General features: G+C 42.7%; 1 protein-coding gene across 1 annotated transcript in view; it reads left to right on the top strand.

Annotated features, from left to right (window-relative positions):
* The window catches only part of LOC124795919 (methyl farnesoate epoxidase-like), a 325,562-nt gene that overhangs the window by 243,488 nt on the left and 60,473 nt on the right, over window positions 1–21,601 (top strand). The window contains exons 6-7 of the mRNA XM_047260000.1: window positions 4,605–4,785; window positions 8,929–9,046. Of these exons, the coding sequence (XP_047115956.1) occupies window positions 4,605–4,785; window positions 8,929–9,046 (299 nt within the window). The remainder of the gene's footprint in view (window positions 1–4,604; window positions 4,786–8,928; window positions 9,047–21,601) is intronic.

Here is a 21,601-nt window from a genome sequence, read left to right as displayed (position 1 = left end):
GACAAGTGTCTGGTGCAGTTGCTAGATTGGTTACTGCTGTTACAGTGGCAGGTTATCAAGATTTAAGTTAGTTTGAACGTGGTGTTATAGTCGGCACACGAGCGATGGGACACAACATCTCCAAGGTAGCGATCAAGTGGGGATGTACGACCATTTCACGAGTGTACCGTGAATATCAGGAAACCGGTAAAACATCAAATCTCTCACATCACTGCGGCCGGAAAAAGATCGTGCAAGAAAGGGATCAACGATGACTGAGTCATTCAACGTCACGGAAGACTAACCCTTCGGTAAATTGCTGCAGGTTTCACTGTTGGGCATAAACAAGTGCCAGCGTTCGAACCATTCAGCGAAACATCATCGATATGGGCTTTCGGAGCCGAAGGTCCACTCGTCTACCCTTGAAAACTGCACGAAACAAAGCTTTACTCCTTGCCTGGGCCCGTCAATACCGATACTGGATTGTTGAAGTCTGAAAACATGTTGCCTGGTCGGACGAGTCTCGTTTCAAATTGTATCGAGCGGATGGGCGTGTACGGATATGGAGGCAACCTCATGAATCCATGGACCCTGGATGTCAGCAGGGGATTGTTCAAGTTAATTGAGACTGCAATGGCGTGAGGCGTACGCAGTTGGAGAGATAAGGGACCCCTGACACGTCTAGATACGACTCTGACAGGTGACACGTACGTAAGCATCCTGTCTGATCACATGCATCGATTCATGTCCATTGTGCATTTCGACGGACTGCGGCAATTCCAGCAGGACAATGCGACATCCCACACGTCCAGAATTGCTACAGAGTGGCTCCAGGAACACTTTCGCTGGCCACCAGACTCTATAGACGTGAACATTATTGAGCATATATGGGATGCCTTGCAATGTGTTGTTCAGGAGAGATCTGCACCCCCTCGTAGTCTTACGGATTTATGGACAGCCCTGCAGGATTCATGGTGTCAGTTCCCGCCAGCACTACTTCAGACATTAGCTGAGTCAATGTCACGTCGTGTTGTGGCACGTCTGCCTGCTCGCGGGAGTCCTACAAGATAATTAGGTAGGTGTACCAGTTTCTTTGACTCTTCAGTGTAATTCAAAGGCAACAGTCACCTTGAGCCACACAACACGCCTTGGAATCTTCCGACAACCGAGGAAATATTCGCATTCGAGAACATATCACGTATTCAGCTTTTGCTCACCATAAGTTTGTTCTCTGTGCCGCAGATTCCGTCTGAGCGACGAAGTTCTCTCGTGACAGGCCACCTTTCATAAACCTCTCACCCAGCGCCCTTTTGGCACACCAGAGAAATGCCGTATATCAATCGGCAAAAATAAGCGAGCTTTAATATCTACTTATAAACTCTCACGACTCAAATACCTTCGGTTTTTCCTTTTTATCTAAATTTCACGTGAAAATCTCTTTAAAATCGACGATAGCCAAGAGGAAAATGGTGGCATGGAGAATAGTTAATGAAGAACAGTTAGAGGGCAAATTGCATCGAGACAGACTGTACACATTTGTCTCCTCACATTCAATTTGGTCTCTAGACGTCCATTATGGTCAGTAGTACCAACACCTCAGCAGCTAATGCACGATGAAGCTGGGCAAAGTAGAACTTGGAATTGAATGCGGATCAACGGCATCACGTTCTCTTCACCAATGACTGCAGGATTTTTCTTACACCTGATGGTCGTCGTCGAAGAGTGAGGAGGCGCGAAGGTACCAATGCGTGTAGTCCCAGTGATTAAGGGGGGGGGGGGGGGGAGGGTTGGGTCAGTTATGTTTTGGACCGGTACCAGGTACAAATTTCGGACGCTTCTCGTCGCAATCGAGGGTAATTTGGAGGCTGTGTTGTATCGAGACAGACCCACAGTTTCGTTTTACACGACGGCAGTGCGCCGCTATACAGCACCCATCTCATAAACCCAGCTCTTTGGGAGCAGGAATCAACTGAATGGAATGGTCTGCGGCATACCAAACTTCATGACTTCATGCGTGCATCGTGTGCGGCCCAGCTTGTCACTCGGCTTTGTTCAGCGCTTCTCGCAAGTACCCGGAACAGCGCGACATTTCATTTAACATTGCGCGGCGGCATTTTGCGTTCGGCACAAATATTCGAGTTCGGCAGAATGGTAGTATCAGCGCTGTTTACCGTTCGCTTTTTGTTTGTGGTGTGAAGGACGTTCACAGGTCCAGTGCCAATTTGCACAAAGAGGAGCAAATGGTTCAAATGGCTCTGAGCACTATGGGACTCAACTGCTGAGGTCATTAGTCCCCTAGAACTTAGAACTAGTTAAACCTAACTAACCTAAGAACATCACAAACATCCATGCCCGAGGCAGGATTCGAACCTGCGACCGTAGCGGTCTTGCGGTTCCAGACTGCAGCGCCTTTAACCGCACGGCCACTTCGGCCCAAAGAGGAGCAGTCTAGCGATCTATCGTCACAATCCTTTCAAATGAATGGGAATGACAGAAGAAATGGATGAGAATTCTCAATTCGCATAAGCGACGGGTACTGCTTATTTGCTACGAAACGACATTACAGTAACACGCAGAGAGATTTTAATCTTTTAGAGGACAATGAAAGAGCAAAAGTTATTACGATCGACAAACGGGATTAAGTGTTCTGTACATCAAAATGCACTTTGTGCTAAATGTGAATGCATACAGCATTTTCAGAAAGTGGTGATATGAACAGTAAAACTTCTGAAGTCACACCCATTATTCCATTATCAGTTGCCACAATTTTCAGTGGAAATGAACGAAGAGTGTGGGGACTGCATATATTACTGCAAACTGCGTTGGTTAAGTCAAGAGGCTTGCCTGGAACGATGTTTCGATTTAAATCTCGCTATTGCTCAATTTATGAAAACCTGCCAGGTAAGCAAAGAGCGCTAATACGATGCTTCCTGGCCTCAGGTAGGCGCGCCAGCCCCGGATCGAATCCGCCCCGACGAGGGCAGGTGTGCCAGCCATCCTGGATATGGTTTTAGGCGGTTTTCCACATCCTACTAGGTGAATACCGGGCTGGTCCCCAAGTCCTGCTTCAGTTCCACGACTCGCAGACGTCTGAAACACGTCCACACTATTTCACGGTTTACACTAGGAGCAGACAGCTGGGGTGCACTGATTCTGTCGCAGGGAGTAAAGGGTGGTGACAGGAAGGGCATCTGGCCACCCCTTCTAATTAACCATGTCAAATCCGATTGTAACAGTGCCGACCCTGCGGAAACTGCGGGACCAAGGATCAAGCGAAAGAAGATTGCTCAATTTATGAAGGAAAAAGGAGTGCAGGAACGAAAATTAGAACATCCGCAATGGATTGCAGACCTCGCATTTTAAATGGAGTTAACTGCACACTGGCCACAGTAAGACATTGCAAGGAAACTTCTTTCTGATTTGATAAGGATGCATTTAAAAAGAAAATCGCATTGTAGAAGTTACTCATCCTGACAAAGACAATCAAATTCCATAAACTAAATGGCGTTAAAGAAAGCGCGTGGTCTGACGAACTCGCTGTGGCTCCATCGAGCTTTTGACGACACTGTCAACCTTACAACTGTTTTCGGCGTGTTTTAGAGACCATTTGCCGTTTCAGTTGGAAGCGCCCCTACGCATATGCAGATGTAACTGACTAAACTGAAAGGTAATTCTACTCTTAATTGCAAATCTTTTTACTTTAAAACTGGGTCCAGGACATCTAAATTGCTTTTCTCAGGTAGGTTTTCCGAGACTTCATAATGAAGTTGCAAAAGCATTGCAGTATTTCGATCGACATATTTGTGTGTAAGAGCTATTTTCGACACTAAACAAAGTCACGGTTACGTGGCAAACTGACTGTGAAAATCTGTGAAATTGTCTGCTTTTGTCCATATGCAGCCTGTTTCTACCAGATAAAAATTATATTACATCTTCAGAGCGCCAAAAATAATTAATTTACACTGAAAACTTGTTCTGTTTGTGATTTGTGTTGTTGACAAATGTGAAACATAAGGCCATGTCATATGCAGCACGACTGTACTGCCTTTTCAATGCGGCGCGGTTACTGTTTTCTCCTCTTTCCTGTCCTCCGGCACGGCGCAGCGGCTTGGGTACCGTGACGTGAGGCTGAGCGCTTTGGCACTCGGACTCGGGCAATTCCTACGAGCTGATATCTTGGCCACACCTGTTCTACGGTATTTGATGACACGAATCCGACTGAGCATGCTTGGAACAAGTTGACACTATCAGTGCATAGTCGTGGAAATCTTACTCGGGATGCTGCCATCGAAAACTGAAATAGGCTTCAGCTGCAACTAACGTGGACAATGAGCCAAAGTGGATCAAACCATGTTGCTATGTGTGTTGAACAGCAACATGTTATTGAATGTTATCCTGATGCAGATTTTGATTTCACATACGTGCAATTTCCAAGGGATTGCCTGTACTTTTCTTACTAATTTGTTTTTATTGTGTTATTTTCATAAAGCCTGGTCTTTCAATCACTGCTCTAATCTAATTCCAAATGTTTTCACAGGTACACCAGTGCTACAAGACTTTTCTTGGGAATTTTAGTTAGATAATCTCTTCGCGACCAATTTGTTATGTTGTTCTTTATTTTCCAGAGGATCAGCTTCTCATGGTGTTATACGACATGTTAGTTGCTGGCTTGGAAGAAACAAGCAGCGCTCTTCAATTTGCTTTTCTTATGATGTTACGGCATCCCGATGTCCAAGAACGAGTGCACAATGAGATAAAAGAAGCAGTTGGTACTGACAGACCTCCAACACTCGAAGACAAAGACAGGTACTTGGATAAACTTTTTACCGTTAAACGTATAGGAGAAAACTGATGAGACTTGAAATCTAGAATTTGCAATTTTGTGACATATCTAACCCACAAACCCTCATTTCGAGAAATGACTTGAGATTTACCATTATCTGTGTAGCATTGACTGTTTACAATATTAATTTTGAAACGTCGTCTCGCTTTTCAGTTCTCTACAGTTTCTTTGTTGTGTGCTTTGCTTTACCTGTACAGTTATTTATTTTTTAAAAAATACTCTCATACTCTTATAGCATCTCAGTTTTCTGTCATCTACCATCAGTACCACGACTGTCCTCTTCGTTTACTATTATACGAGTGACATTTCATAGGTTTTTTCAACATCGGGAACAAGTCGAAGTCTGCTGGTCTCATGTCCCGGCTGTACGGGCCGCAGGGGGCATGCGGCAACAGTTCTCACCCGTTTTCGCACTGTTTTCGGGCAACAACATTGCCGATACGCGGGCGAGCATTGTCGTAAAGAATGAGTGGCTCGAGCAGCTGAGGTGTGGGGATTGTGCATTTTTCTGCGTAGGTTTTGAATGAAGTTAGGATAATACACAGCTGCAACACTTGTTCCACATGGTATTCTATCTGTCATGATGAATCCTTGGTGATCATTACTTGCTTTGACTTTGAAGGTCTCTACTCGTTGGACTGTTATTTCAACTCCGGTTCAAAGTCTCTAGCCTGGGTTTCATCAATATGTACAATTCGACGCCAGAATCCTTTACTTTCACGGACGAATCGTTGTCTGAGCATGGTTCCAACGTTTCTGCTTCTCTTCAGCAGTGAAACTGTGTGGGATCCATCTCGCAGGAATTTTTCTCTTCTTCAAATCATTTGTCATCATACGAAATACTGATGTTGGGGGAATTGCCGTGGCTTCAGAGAGTTCCTCACAAATTGCACTGCAATCTCTTCCCTGAGCATCTGCCACAAGTTTCACAATCCATTCATCTGTTTGCGTTTCTGGCATTCCAGATCTTGGATTATCATCTATGCTCATACGACCACCACGAAAACGATTAACCCAACGTGAAATTGTACTACGGTCCGCTCTAAATACACCAAAAACTTCACTTAACGCACTTTGGATTTCTGTTGGGTTTTGGCCACGTAAAGTTTCTGTCTTGATGTATGACCCCTGATTGTCAACAGACACAGTACCCGAGGCCCCTGCAGGGTCTACTTCTGCCTCTTGGCAATTTTATGTTAAAGTACAAAGCGAAAAAACAAAAGCACATGCTTCTTCCTCAAGCTCCCGGCTACATGTGGCGTAATTTTCACTGTTGTTACGTCAAACAATCCACAGTAATACCAACATGAGCATTACTTATGAAATGTCCCTAGTAATTACTGAATTCACAGTCTTCTTGCATACTCATATATTACAATGCCATACTTCTATTTTGATCATCTTCTGAAAGTGAAATAACTAGAATTCTTGTTTTTCTTCTTGATTCTTCAACTTACAGTCTTGGGTATCAGTAAAGCTGCTGACAACTATCTATACATCTAATTACAATATTTATTCGAGGAAGGACGGTTTGTAGTAGAAACTTAACCGTGTGTCACAAAAGAACGACTAATACAGAAGATATACACTATCTTAAAAAAAATCACTATCATGAGGAATATTTCCTGATCTGAGTTACAATAGTAAAGCATGAAATTTTACATTAACACTGTACGATGGACCGGCACTCGAACCTGGTACGTTTGTCTTTCGCGAGTGAGTGCGCTGCCAACTTTCTATTTTTTCTTCTTTTTTATATGGGCTGCTCATCTCCTCTTTTAGCCCATAAATTCACTCTCCTTCTTTGCTTCAACGCATCATCATTGTTTTATTGTTTCTTTATTTAATAATATAATGCTTGACAATATCTCCTTCTGTGAAACAAAAAGACCTACATTTCTTAAAACACAGTTGTAACTGCTATTCTTAAAAAGGATATTCTACTTGAAATTAAAATTCGTTTCGTATGAACAAATATATCCTGGCTTCTCTGCAGTTGCGGGTTGCTGTACAGCGAGGAAATGATAAAAGTGAAATTCATCTGTGTAGAGAACTGCAAAAACTTAAAAAAAACTTCTTCTTGAAGGTGGAGATTTTGTATTCCGTGAAACGCAACTTGCTATATGAAAATTAAATAGTTTCTTCCAAAGCGGAAAGGTTCTGCTCAACGAAAGAAAGATCGTGTTCATTACCTAACGAACCGACGTTTCTTAATTTTTTTATTTTTTATTTTATGTAGACGAAACCTGTGTTCAGTCGCATGGGTCAGTAAGGCAGTTCAGGGCTCAGAAATCGGGGAAAATTATGTTTGTATTTCGTGCAATGTAGCAGTTTGTGTGCTCCACTGTGAGGTAATAGCACTACCTTCTTCTTCTTCTCATGTCTTCAGCCATCAGGTTGGTTAGCAGCTGTTTTCCATGCATTTCTGTCTTCGGCCTTCCCCTTGAGGGCTGCATAGATGGTGCAGCTGGTATCCTCAAGATCTGGTTGATGTATTCTAGTCCCGGTCTGCTTCTTGTATTTTTCCCTTCTACTGTCTCTTCAATGATACTTTTATGATACCATCATGTCTCAACAGATGGCCGACCCATGTGTTCCTTCTGGGCCTGAGTGGAGCCCCTGTTCGTTTGATGTTTTGTCTACGCAGGAAATCTTGAGCATTCTACAGTACCACCACATCTCGAAGGCTGTTATTTTATTTTTTTCTGAGATTATCATGTGTCCGTGTTACACTTCCGTACATAAGCACACTCCAAACAAACGTCTTTATGAGATTTTTCCTGAGATGTTCGTCTATGCTGCTGGATGTGAAAAGGTTTCTTCTCTTGTTAAAAGCAGCATTTGGCTGGGGGATTAGACCTTCCGTCTGATTTAATTTCACTCCCTCTCTGTTCCACCATGTTTTCTTTTTATTCTTGTCCAGTTCTAAAGTTTTCTCTGCTGTTTTAGTAATTTGTACATGGAGTTCTTGCCAGTCACCTTTTTTGTTGTCTCAATTTCGTCTCTAAATTTTTCTATATTTTGCTTCGTAATATTAACTGTAGTGGAGTTGTATCTGATTATATTCTTGGCTGTACTTTTTTTATATGGGAGAAATCGGATTTTGATCTTAGAGTGATAATGATCTGAATTAAATTCCCCAGTTCTGATTACTTTAATATTCATGATTTCCATGATATTCCTTTAGATATGGCTATGTGATCCAGTTGAAATTCTCTTAGGTTGGAGCTGGAGATGTTCAAGCTTTGGCTATTCTGGACAGGTTGCAAAAATGTGTCGAGATTAGTTTTAACTGTAACATTTTACACATACTAATCAGTTTTTCGCCATTACCGTTTGTTCTCAGGTGTGCTAGATATTCGCCGACAGCATTCTCAAATTGCTTTACTTTCCCAACTTGCACATTGAAGCCGCTGAGAATTATTTTAACATTTTTTTAGGTCTGTTGGAGATTTCAGATCCAAAAGACCCCAAAACTGATTTACTTTCTGAAAATTTTTTCTGTTATCATAATTAATAGGTGCATGACAATTTATAAAGATATAGCTTTTATTCTTGTACTTAATTGTTAATATGGACATTCATTCTGATTTCAACGTAAACTGTTATACTCCCTACAAACTTTACTGGTCCCTTATTTTATAACAGATTATCCTCACTAAGATGGAGCTATAGTTCCACTACACGTCATTTCTGTACCCATGCAACGATCGCAAATAGAAACTGTGATGTGATCTTCTTCAGAGAAGCAGTATCGAGAGCTGTGAATCGAATATTTCAGGCTCCGTTTTTGCATCTTTCGATTTGGCGATTTGGTGGCATGATCAATAAACATCTTAACAACACTTTATTCTTCCGAGGCGTAGCACTCAAATGGTTATACGACATGCGATATTTAGTCATCCTGAGTTAGAAATACTTTTATTTGCTTGTTTGAAAGTACTACTCTACCAATGCATTCTTTTTCAATAGTCTAGTTGAATATAACTGATAGATAAATAACTTAGGCATTGACCTTTATCACATGTTTTGATGCACCTCCCATAAAAATGAAGCCTGAGAATTCATAGCAGTAATATAATGGCAAAAACTTTCATTATTTTTAGGTTGGTTTACACCAGAGCTGCCCTAATAGAGTCACAGAGAATGTCTTACGTGTTACCAATACGTGGATTTCGGCGGGTTCTCGAAGACACCACGCTACACGGCTATAGACTCCCAGTGGTTTGTATATTTAATGTGTCACAACTACCAAAACCTACATCAGCCACTAATTACTTTGTCTTAATAACTATTCTTACCAAATACAATGCTGCAATGTCGTTAGTTGATATACTAACCTTGAAAGGATATATCAGTAGTTTTTGTGCCAGTATTGTTTAGTTTACGTATATAGTAAGACAGCGTAGCATGAGCCAGCTTACAAGGATACAGATTGTCAAGCTCGATTTTTTATAAAAGCCGCCATTGATGATGATTCCCCTCCTCCCCTCCCCCTCCCGCTTGCCATACTTACCAACTTCGTTTCCAAAACTGTACTTCCTTATCACTCTGTTGTTGCATCTATGACTAACTGAAATCCAATATATTTCCATTTTACACTGTCAAGTTCCCCTGGGGTGCCCTGGTAACTGATCAAAAATGAAACTGTGTTTTTCTAACCAAATTATTATATTTACAGGACGGCACTGACCCGGATATCCACACCCCTAATAATTACTTTGCCGATAAAATACCACAGCGATGCCGATATCCGCATGTATATCTGGGAATATTTGCTCTAAAAATTAGTTTAAAGGACAGTATTAGTGCCATGATACAATCCCACTATATTGTTGTTCTCTAGCGTGGGATGAGTTACTTGCTCTTTGTAAGCAGCTGGTAATCACATTGACTATTGTCATGTGATTGGAAGCTGCTGCGAATGGGTGTGTTGGAAGGAGTATCAGAAGTCATGTACCAGAGATACCAATGATACCTCAGATTCTATCCTCGCCTGTGAATGGTGTCTTCTCTACGGAAAATATCGGATCTACTTGTCCATCTGATTGTGAGTGGCATGTCAGTGAACTCCTGTACAGGGGAGACTGGGGACCAGGGACAACTTAGAATGTTACATCAGTCCCCTTAAGCAACAAGTTCGAGGCACTTTCTTCCATTGAAACAGAAACTAAGCCAGTGAGACTCACTTAATCTATTGAGAAAACGCTGTATCCTGAGTCAAGGGGTGGGAAACATAAAAGGGTAGAGCTCTAATAATCTTTGGCAGTTAAAAACATGTGACACATAATGCTACCACTTAGAGAACTACCAGCGAGAGATGTGAAATAACCTCATGTACACTCAGTATAGCTACCTGTGGATGTTATCCGACATGCTGAAGAGTTATTTCGGCAGCTGGCAGTCGGCGTTCGTTGGTGGAAACGATGTCTGTCGTCTGGATTCTGATGTCTAACTTAGATCATTCCAGCAACCAGCAGAAAAGGCTAGAATACCAACTTTGTTCACAGACTTTCAGTGAATCTCACAATCTTCATAATTGATCCCATAACTGATAATGGCCATCATGTTCTGAGTTGCATGGAAGGTTTAATCCAGTCCCTGTGAAGGTTCGGTGACAAGCTAGGCTGCTACTTCTTAGACTTGCCCCGTACCGTTGAGAAATGTAGGGTACCCCTCAGTGGTTTGGGTATCCTCTACACATCAGAGGCTGCTACCCAGGCAGTTGAATGAGTGTACCTGAATATGTGTTGGATGCACATGAGTTTTTTTAGTGTAGCAGACTCTCCATTCAGTCTACATAATACACTGAAGCGCCAAAGAAACTGGTATAGGCATGCGTATTCAAATACAGAGACAGATAAAAAAGCAGACTATGTAGCTGTTGTCGGCAAAGCCTACATAAGATAAGTGTATGGCGCAGTCGTTAAATCGGTTACTGCTGCTACAATGATAGGTTATCAACATTTAAGTGAGTTTGAACGTGGCATTATAGTCGGTGCACGAGCGATGGGACATAACATTTCCGAGGTAGATATGATGCGGGAATATTCCCCTATGACCATTTCCCGAGTGTGCGGCGAATATCACGAATCCGATAAAACATCAAATCTCAGACATTGTTGCGTCCGGGAAAAGATTCTGCAAGGGCAGGTCGAACGACGACTGAAGAGAATCGTTCAACGTCACAGAAGTGCAACCCTTCCGCAGACTGCTGCAGGTGTCAATGCTGCGCCATCAACAAGTGTCAGCGTGCGAACCATTCAATGAAACATCATCGATATGGGCTTTCGGAGCCGAAGGCCTACTCATGTACCGTCGATGCTGCACGAAACAAGGCTTTACGCCTCGCGTGGGCCCGTCAACACCGACATTGGACTGTTGATGACTGGAAATATGTTGCCTGGTCGGAAGAGTCCGGTTTCAAATTCTACCGAGCAGATGCACGTGTACGGTTAGGAGACAACCTCATGAATCCATGGGCCCTGCAAGTCAGCCGGGGACTGTTCAAGCTGGTGGAAGCTCTGTAATGGTGTTCGGCGTTTGCAGTTGGAGTGATATGGGACCCCTGATACGTCTAGATACGACTCTGACAGGTGATACATACTTACGCATCCCGTCTGATCACCTGCATCCATCCATGTCCATTGTGCAATTCGACGGACTTGGACTATTCCAGCAGGACAATGCGACTCCCCACACGTCCAGAATTGCTACAGAGTGGCTCCAGGAACACAATTCTGAGCTTAAACACGTCCGCTGGTGACCAGTCTTCCCAGACATGAACATTATTGATCATATCTGGGATTCCTTGCAATTTTCTGTTCAGGAGAGCTCTCCACGCCCTCGTACTCTTACGGATTTATGGACAGCCCTGAAGGATTCATGGTGTCATTTCCCTCCAGCACTACTTCAGACATATTTTAAAATCCTACTGCAAACTGCTGTATCATTCGCAACAAAGTGCCAGATTTTGAAACATTCCTAAAAACGAGTGAAGCTCAGATAATACTAGCTACAGAAATCTAATTAAAACCTGAAAATGACAGCAGTGAGATTTGTGGGAAAGCGTATATCAATGGGACAGGCTTCTAGGGAAAAGAGGTTTATGTTTGTTTTAGTAGACAAGAAACTCAAACCCACAAGGACAGAAATGCAAATTGCATGTGAGAATGTTTTGGCAAGATTCAGACTTGTCTGTGGGTATACACTTGTAACTGGATCCTTCTCTCGACCGCCAGACTCGCTATCCTGATTTATTCAAAAATTATAAAGAGAACCTCAGTTCATTAGTACCTAAATTCCTCAAGCACACTGTAATAATTGCAGGAGACTCATCATTCAGCAATCATTTAGGATCATTGCTAAATTTTTAATGGTGGACATGACAATATATCCTGCTAAACATTATTAAATACCTTGTTTGTAAACCACCTGTTCCAGGTAGTTTAGAACCGCGCTCTGGTTAAAACACAGAGTGTCCATAATTAAAGTTCCAATTTCAAAACGCTATAGAAAGAGAACCACATCACATATGACGACATATTTCAACATCATATTATTCATGGAGGGTGAAACGTCGTGGAACAAAAAAAATTAACAAAAGTTTTACCAGTAAATGTCGCTGTAAGAGTCTTACTGTAAACGGAGTCGGCTACAAGTGACCGATGACTCACAATACGATGGCTGTGGTTGTAGTTGCACATTACACCATCTGTATTGTTCAATGTGTATTACTGCACAAGTTCAGCAGTCAACAGTGATGGCGCTGCTAGACAGGTGAGCTTATCCAAGATCGTATTACATCGGATAGGAAAAATCTGGTTTTAATGGTCCTGAGGCAAAAAACTGCATAAAAAGCAAAATGACGTCAATTTTTAAAGCAAGATGACGACGGTTTCTAACTGTCATGAGACTGGTGCAAGACATGTTCAGTATGCTTTCCACCATTTTCTGCTACAAGATGAAACCGAGAAACAGCATGTTCCACAACAGATAGGAATGCAATATGCAATGCGTGCCTTCAGCTCAGTTACATTCGAAAATGGAGCACTGAAGACAACATGTTTCAGATAATCCTGCAGACAAATGTCACATGGGTTATGATCAGGTGAGTAGTAGGGCAAGATCAGCATCATGCCACTCTGCATTGTTGCCAAATGTTTTCTAGATGGCGGGTCCAAGATGGCAGCAACACACGGTTCAAATTTTGTGGAAAGTTCAAATTTTGGATGGAAAATAGGTCAATTGGGCCACCTCCACTAACCTAACCCCCCTCCCAACCCATCCCCTCCCACACTCTTTTCTCAACTGGAAATTGACAGGATAAGGACACAGTCAGTGCTGTGCTGTTGGATAGGACGGATGTAAGTCTTTATTTTGTATGAATTGCCCCCACCCCCTCTCTCCCCCAACTGGAAATTGGCGGGAAAAGGACTCAGTCTGTGTCGGGCTGCTGAATAGGATGGACATAAGTATGAATTGTTTATTTAAACAATTTTAGTTGTCATAGACACTATCTCCTTTGGGTGTATTCACCATAAGGTCCAGACACCAATTGACCTAGTACACAACACCATCACCAGAGGGCTCCGTCGGCCCTCCCTCTCTATCCTCCCATGACGTAATCCAAGCTGGCGGTCTGGGGAAAAAATGGCGGCGAAAGGACTCTGTATGTGTCTAGCTGCCAGACTGGGAGTACAGACATAGTTGTTTACTGTGTTCAATGGATGTGATATAGGTGATGGAAAAGGAGTATATTAGTTGTAACCATGATCTGAGAGCTGTGTCGATAGCAATTATATTTGGTGAAGATGAAGATGAATGCGTTTCATGACATAACAAAGATGCAGCAGGATGGGGTTAAGCTACACTTCACAACTCATACTGATAAATGCGTGTGCTGTATCTGTAGATCATTCGATATATGTCCAGTCAGTCAGTCTTCCGAAGTGCAAGAGGCAAGATGTTCATCCCTGAGTCTCTGCACCCTGCTAGAAGAGAGGCTTGCTCCGGGCTCCCTGCCCCAATAGTTCCTGCACCGGCTTACAGCCTCAGGACCACGCATTGAAAATACCCGCAGCTTTCCTCCTTCCCATCCTCGGCGCACAGATGCTCTTTGTCATTGAACATGATCTGCTTCAGGAGTTATTGTACCTGGTGTTGCGGAATATTGTCACATACATAACTTGAAGATGTCACAGGGACAAAATTACCACAGTACAAAGAGAGAGAGAGAGAAAGAGCCTACAGATGACGCGAAAATATGTAAACAATTCCAAGGATTACCACCACTGCCACATTTGAACACATACTCTAAAATGATCGTAGCACATTTGTGAAACCAACTTCAGAGACACTTAGCATGTTTTTGTGGGAAATACACTTGTCTTTGAGCACGAGCTTCGGGGGTTACTAAATCCAACTGAATACATTTGTAAATACACTTCGAAAAAAGATCGCTGTACTGCAGTTTGTCTCTATTTTGCGATATATACCACCACACTCGAGCATGGATTCTAAAAAGATCGCTGCACACTTGTGAAACCTGCCTAGACACTTCACACACTTTTGTGGGAAACAGATCCTCAAACCAATATCAGCTGCAGTATCAAGTTTTACACACCAAAACCATGATATCTGGAAGTCAAAATACATATATCTGATACTCTAAACAGAACGCCCACCACTTTTAGAGCTCTATCTGCTTGTTTGAAGGCACTGCCAGAGAGAGAGAGAGAGAGAAAAATTTCTGAATTTTGCACCTGTTATGGAATTCAACACTTTTCGGAAACAGTGAGTGGGCTTACTTTTATATTTGCTGTTGGAGGTAGGGACGTTATTTTCCTCACTTCTCGAAGCGCACACTGGTGCGTAAGCACAGACAGCAAAATCAGAACAGTTACACAAACAGAATTCGAAGTACTGTCCTACAGACAAGAAAAATGGTTGGAATTTTCGGTGAATGTTCTGTGTCCTATAGCTGCTGGTCTGAAAATACTCTAAAGCCACAGTGGCAAATGCGGGACAGTAACCCACCAAATCTGGATGGACTGCTTGGACATCTCTCTCAATACTCAAACAAAGAAGACATCGCGTTACTCTCAGACGTCACAGAACTTTCCGTAGATACGTTTCTCCCGTCTCGTTTGGACGAGTCTGTAGAGGCTTCTAAGCCACGCACAAAGGATGTCTTGTGATTGGAGCATTCTGACTGGCTCTTACTAAATTTACCTGCCAAACTGCTGCTGCTGACAGTGTGGGAGCACTGTCCACCATTTTCTGAAGACGAGAATTTTAGCGGGAAAACTATTTTGTACAGATCGAAAAAACATACAGCTGTCATTTAGCACTGACAGTTAAACCCTGCAAAAGTAGTCTGCGAATCATGAAATACGGAAAAAAGACATTTCTGCAATTACTCTGCTCTGCTACTGTCGAGAAAAGCTTTAACTTTTTTTCAGCATGAAACCGATCTCCAACCGGGCAATATCACCACACGCCATATCGATTTCGTAAACACACAATTTGTATCCTGTGCCATACAAAATCATAACTTCTGAATCCTGCATACAGCTATCGACCATCATACTCTCGTACTCTTCATGTACCACAAAGACAAACAGATCTAACAGAAGTCGATAGCCCCCACACAGACATCGACCCAATGAGAGATCAGAGCGCCCTCCACAGACAGCGGTCACTCTCTGAACTGTTGTACAAAGGCTGGGCTGGTTCTCCTCGGCACAAAGGCATTAATTTTTCCGACCCTCCCTGCTTGCTAGCTAGATTACTGCAATGCTTCTTTCCACACCCATCTCCATACTCTCGGATTACAAGAAAACATGTATTTTCACATGGTTTTCCACAATATCATACCATTTACGTCATAGCTCTCGAAGTCAAGCACATAGCGATGTGCTACCGATCCCTTGCACAGTATAATTCCGAAGATAAAACGTGGAAATTATTTCTCTAGAATCCCGAAACTTCAGCGAGATGCAGCGAGGTGGAACGAGCTGCAAACCACTGAGTGACTAGAAACTTATCCCGCCTGCAGAGACCTTTACGTGAAAACCCGAAAAAAAGAGGAAATTGGTAGTTCCACCGATATCAGTGATATAACAGATTGCAAATCATCCTTCTACTTTACAAAGTCAACTAAGGTGTTTGTCATGTCTAGAGAACTAGCAAACGTGTATTCCAGCTGTCTTTCACCACCTAGATGCACACAACACACACCACACTCGATGTTCTCTCAACCAAATAATGATAGGATATGTGTAGAAGCAGTCAGCTGTACTGTCCGGTACATACATACACGCCCTCAATGAATCTTCTCATATTTCCACGGAGAACACATACGATCGTGAAGGCTGCCCAACACATACTGAGCATTAGTTCGTTCACTTTTCACCAGCCTAGATGGTGACGGCTTGAGGTCAGCTACATTTCTGTACCCCAGCCTGCTTCTCCAGTCTGGACAGCTCCCACCGTAAGCCAAAAATGTCGATTGTTCTGGTCACCGGTCACAGCCGATATTCACTCATCGCACGCCAGGCAGAATCACCCTAAGGAACCAGCCACATATATTTTATCATTATACTTAAAATAAAATTTTACTAACGCAGTCTCAATCTGACGACATTCGACAAAGAGCGGAGTATCGGAAATACCCTCTCCTGACCACTGTGGCTCTGGGAATATAAATATCTATGGCATTCTTACGATTGAACATAATTTTTCACATAAAAATGCCTTTCATTCCTCTTGCGGCTGTCACAGTTTTCCACGTCAAATCCATACCTTCCTTACTACAGGACATAGTCATTTTCCTTTGCTTATGTCGGAAAACATACATACTTTACAAGCCAGCTGATCATAGCAAATCTATCACACATCCCCTACAAAGTACAATACTTCGCTAATAACTGAAAGTTGGTAATACCAAACAATATAGAGTGAAAATGCGGAATGGATGGAGACATCTCATTTGTTTTTCTTGCGAGTGGTACCAGTGTGTCTTAAGACCAGAGACGTAATTGTCTTATAAGAGGCCAGCTATTAAGAAAACACGATTGCAACAGCTATGTTACTGTCACAAGCAGTCTTCGTTGTACCGGCGCAGACAAGTGTTGCTAATGATATCCAAGTTGAAAACTATATAGGCTTTATAAATCAAGGAAATCGAGGTATGGTACTGCTTCCGAATGAAGTGGTCTTCCACACAAATACCGCGAAATTGAATATAGATGGTGATCGCTGGAGTGTGTATCAACATACCAAAATTGTGGGTGCACGTTGCCTGCGATGTAAGCTACTAATAAAATCACTGAATTTAGAAAGTGATTTGGCTAAGGAACGTGGTATGAAGCCGGTATTTGCAACTCTCTCATTCCGCTGCTACATATTTCTCCAGTATTTGTAACACATTCTATCTCGATGCCACGTCAGAGAATCACTTAAAAAAAGAATGTAGCGCTAGATTGTGGTCGTCAGAAATGGACAAAATCCTATGACCAATACACTGACATTTCAGATGTATAGTGTTACGCTTTCTGGTAGAAATGCTGTCTACGATTTGGAATCAAGCCCTCCCATTCAACCACATACCTGCATTGGACGATATGGAAATGTCCCTTAATGATTAGAGCTACTAGTGAATCATATTCGTGGCACTCACATATCTCGAAACAAGTCACCTTTCTTGAACGTATCTGCTATGGTTAAACTCCAACGTAGTTTTTAGGTAGCCCCTATGCATCTTGTAGCTGTTCTTCAGTCTCTGCAGCTTTGTCCATGTGATCGTTCCAGTTTATGTCTGAACTGAGCAGAAGTCAGAGAGCGCTATATCTACCACCTTCTGCAACCTGTGTAGAAACAGAGTGAGTTGAGTTAGTGCGACAAAACCGTGGTTTGAAGATTCGGTGGAAATGGGAACATGTTGTCGTAGTTCCCCCAATAGTTAAGTTTAGTTTTAGTTATGCCATGTTCCGTAGATCATTTTCCCGATTATTTTATCGATATGATATATATGAATAGTTCTAATATTAATATTACTGAAATTTTTAGTTCTACACGTGCAACTGCATTTAGAGGTACATTTTTTTACCATTTCTGAAACAGAAACTCGTCCATGGAGTAGAAGGAGTTGTCCAAAAGAAAGGATTTTAAGCTAGATTTAAAACTTGATCTGCTACCTGCCAGACACTTTACGTTGTTGGGCAAATGATCAAAGATTTTTGTTGCTGAATAATGTACTCCTTTTTGAGCAACTGACAGCTTCAATAAAGGACAGGAAAGGACATTTTTCCCTCTAGTGTTGTACGTATGAACATCACTGTTCTTCGCGAATTGAGATGGATTATTTGTAACGAATTTCATTAGCGAATATATGTACTCTGATGGTGCAGTTAAAATAACTAACTTCCGGCCGGGGTGGCCGAGCGGTTCTGGGCGCTACAGTCTGGAACCGCGCGACCGCTACGGTCGCAGGTACGAATCCTGCCTCAAGCATAGATGTGTGTGATGGCTTTAGGTTAGTTAGGTTTAAGTAGTTCTAAGTTCTAGGGGACTGATGACTTCAGATTTTAAGTCCCATAGTGCTCAGAGCCATTTGAACCAAAATACCTATCTCCTTGAAAAGGTGCCTACATGACGTGCTTGGGTGAACACCACCAATTATTCTCACTGAACTCTTTTGTGGAATCAATACTTTATGTCCAAGTGGTGAGTTACCCCAAAAAACTATTCCATAAGACATTATTGAATGGAAATATGAAAAGTACGTAAGGAGGCCGATATGTTTATTACCAAGACTAGCGATTATACGAAGAGTGAAAGAAGCTGAACTTAGTTGTTTGAGAAGCTCAGTAATATGCTTCTTCCAGTTCAAATTGTCATCAATGTGAACGCTCAAAAATTTGGAGAAATCTACCCTGTTAACTGAGCCCTGTTCATATTCTACATCAATTGTCGGTATGACTCTATTCTGTGTACAGAACTGGATATAGTGAGTTTTTTCAAAATTATGATGTGTAAGACCAACGCCAAACAAAGCTTCCTCCCACAACACACAAATTGGATGATTGTTTTGCTTTGATGCATAATGGAGCGTTTCCGAACAGCTGACTGAAGGTCAATCTGGAAATTGGCGGAAAAGGACACAGTGTGTGCTGGGCAGCCAGATAGGACTGATGTAAGTATGCATTGCTTATTTAAACAATTTGAGTTGTCATAGACAATAGCTCCATCCAGTGCATTCACCATGAGGTCCGTAGTCCTACTGACCTAGTTCACAGCACTGTCACCACATGACTCTGTCGTCCTTGCCCTCTCGCCATTTGATCTGGGGGCAGATCGTGGGAGAAAGACTCTGTGCCTAGCTGCTGGACTGGGGGGATGGACATAATTGTTTATGTGTTCAACGGACGAGATGTCTGTGCTGGAAAAAGAAGAGTATATTAGCATCTGAGGACTGAGTCGATAGCAATGAAATTTGGTGAAGACAAATAAGCTTAATGAAATAATGAAGATGGGGCTAAGTTATGGTTTGCAACTCATGCTGACAAATGTGTGTGCTATAACCGTAGATAACTCGATAAAAGACGAGTCAGTCAGACTTCCGAAGTGTGAGAGGCATTATAATTTACCCACAGAATCTCTACGCCCAGTTGGAAGAGAGGCAACGTGCCGGCTTACGGCATGGGCAGGGAGCCCGCCTGCTTATGTCACAGTCACATGGCTGCAGCCGGGCCATGCACTCAGCACTTCCTGTCGTGGTGGAAATACCCGAGGCTGTCCTCCTTCCCATCCCCCATGCACGGGTACCCTTTGTCGCTGAAAATGAACTGCTTCAGGAGTTACTGCATCTGGTGTTGCAGAATATTGTCACAATCATAACTTAAAGATATCACAGTAAGTAAATGTACCACAGCACAAAGAGAAAGAGAGAGAGAGAGAGAGAGAGAGAGAGAGAGAGAGAGAGCTTTGCGGATGACGTCAGAATATTTAGACAATTACGCGTTTTATTCAGAGGAATACCACCACCGCTACACTTGAACACCTATTGTAAAAGAAGATCGCGACATACTCGCGAAACCGTCCCTGAGACACTTCGTGCGCTTTTGTGGGAAATCCCTTGTCTTTCAGAACAATCTGCTTCAGGAGTTACTAAATCCAGCTGAATACGTCTGTAAATACACTTTCCAGAAACACAGCTGAACAGTAGTTTGCTACAATTTTGTGATTGTATACCGCCACATTCGAACACTGACTAAAAACAGATCGCCACACACTTGTAAAAACTTCTTGAGATACTTTTGTGGGAAACAGATTCCGAAACCCATATCAGCTGCTATATCTGGTTTTACACACCAAAACGATGAAACCTGGAAGACGAAATAAATATCTGTGTAAATCTAAAAACAGGACGCTCACCACACTTCAAGTTTTAGTTGTCAGAGCGAGAGAAAAATTTCTGTGGTGTTCATCAATTTTCTGAAACATCGAGTGGGCTTACTTTATATATGCTGCTGCTGGAGTCAGGGACATTATTTTTTACTCACTTCTCGAAGCACGCACTGGTGTCCAAGCACAGACGGAAAATCAGAACAATTACACAAACAGAGTTCGAAGCACTGTCCTACACATGAGAAAAACAGCTAGAATTTTCGGTGTCCTACAGCAGCTGGTCTGGAGATGCTCTAAAACCACATTGGCGGATTACAGACAGCATCCTGTCAGAGGAGGATGGTCTGCTTGGACGTGCCATTGGACACTCGAACAAAGAAGACATCACGTTACTCTCAGACGTCATGGGACTTTCATAGACACTTTATCCCGAAATGTTCAAAAAATGGTTCAAATGGCTCTGAGCACTATGGGACTTAACATCTATGGTCATCAGTCCCCTAGAACTTAGAACTACTTAAACCTAACTAACCTAAGGACACCACACAACACCCAGCCATCACGAGGCAGAGAAAATCCCTGACCCCGCCGGGAATCGAACCCGGGAACCCGGGCGTGAGAAGCGAGAACGCTACCGCACGACCACGAGCTGCGGGCTCCCCGACATGTTCAAATTAGTCTGTAGAGGCTCCTATGCCCCACACAGAGGATGTCTTGTGAATGGGCTATACTGATTGGCTCTTACTGAATTTACCCACCAAACCAATGCGCTGCCGGTGTGGGAGCACTGTCAGCAGTTTTTTGGCAGATAGACAAATTACGAGATTTTCAGCGCCAAAGCTATTTCGGGCAGACCAAAAAAAATCATACGGCAGTCATATTGAACTGACAGTTAAATCCTGCAAAAGTGGGGTACAGACCATAAAATATGGAAGTTATCACCAAAGACACTTCCACAATTACATTGCTCTTCTAATGTTGAGGGAAGCTTGTATTTTTCAGTGTTAAACCGGTCTCTAACTGGGTAGTATCTCCACACACCATATCGATGTAGTAGTAAACACAATTTGTATCCTGCTCCATACAAAATCATCACTTCTACATCCTGCATATAGCAATCAACCACCAAACACTCGTACGTATTCTGTGAAAACAGACAGAAAAAGCAAATGCACTATATATAATCCTCGCAGCGCTAGATATTTCCCACGAGGTAGGTCGGTCATCCACCGTGGTCAATCATTACAAGGCAACTGCCTCCACACACACTTGCCTGATATGCGATCAGAGCACCCTCAGCAAACTGTGATCACTCTTCGAATTGTTGCACAAAGGCTAGGTCGGTTCCCCTCGGTACAAAGGCATTAC

Source organism: Schistocerca piceifrons, chromosome 4, assembly GCF_021461385.2.
Source record: "Schistocerca piceifrons isolate TAMUIC-IGC-003096 chromosome 4, iqSchPice1.1, whole genome shotgun sequence".
NCBI classification, from domain to species: Eukaryota; Metazoa; Arthropoda; class Insecta; order Orthoptera; family Acrididae; genus Schistocerca; species Schistocerca piceifrons.
This window is presented reverse-complemented; position numbering and strand designations above follow the sequence as displayed.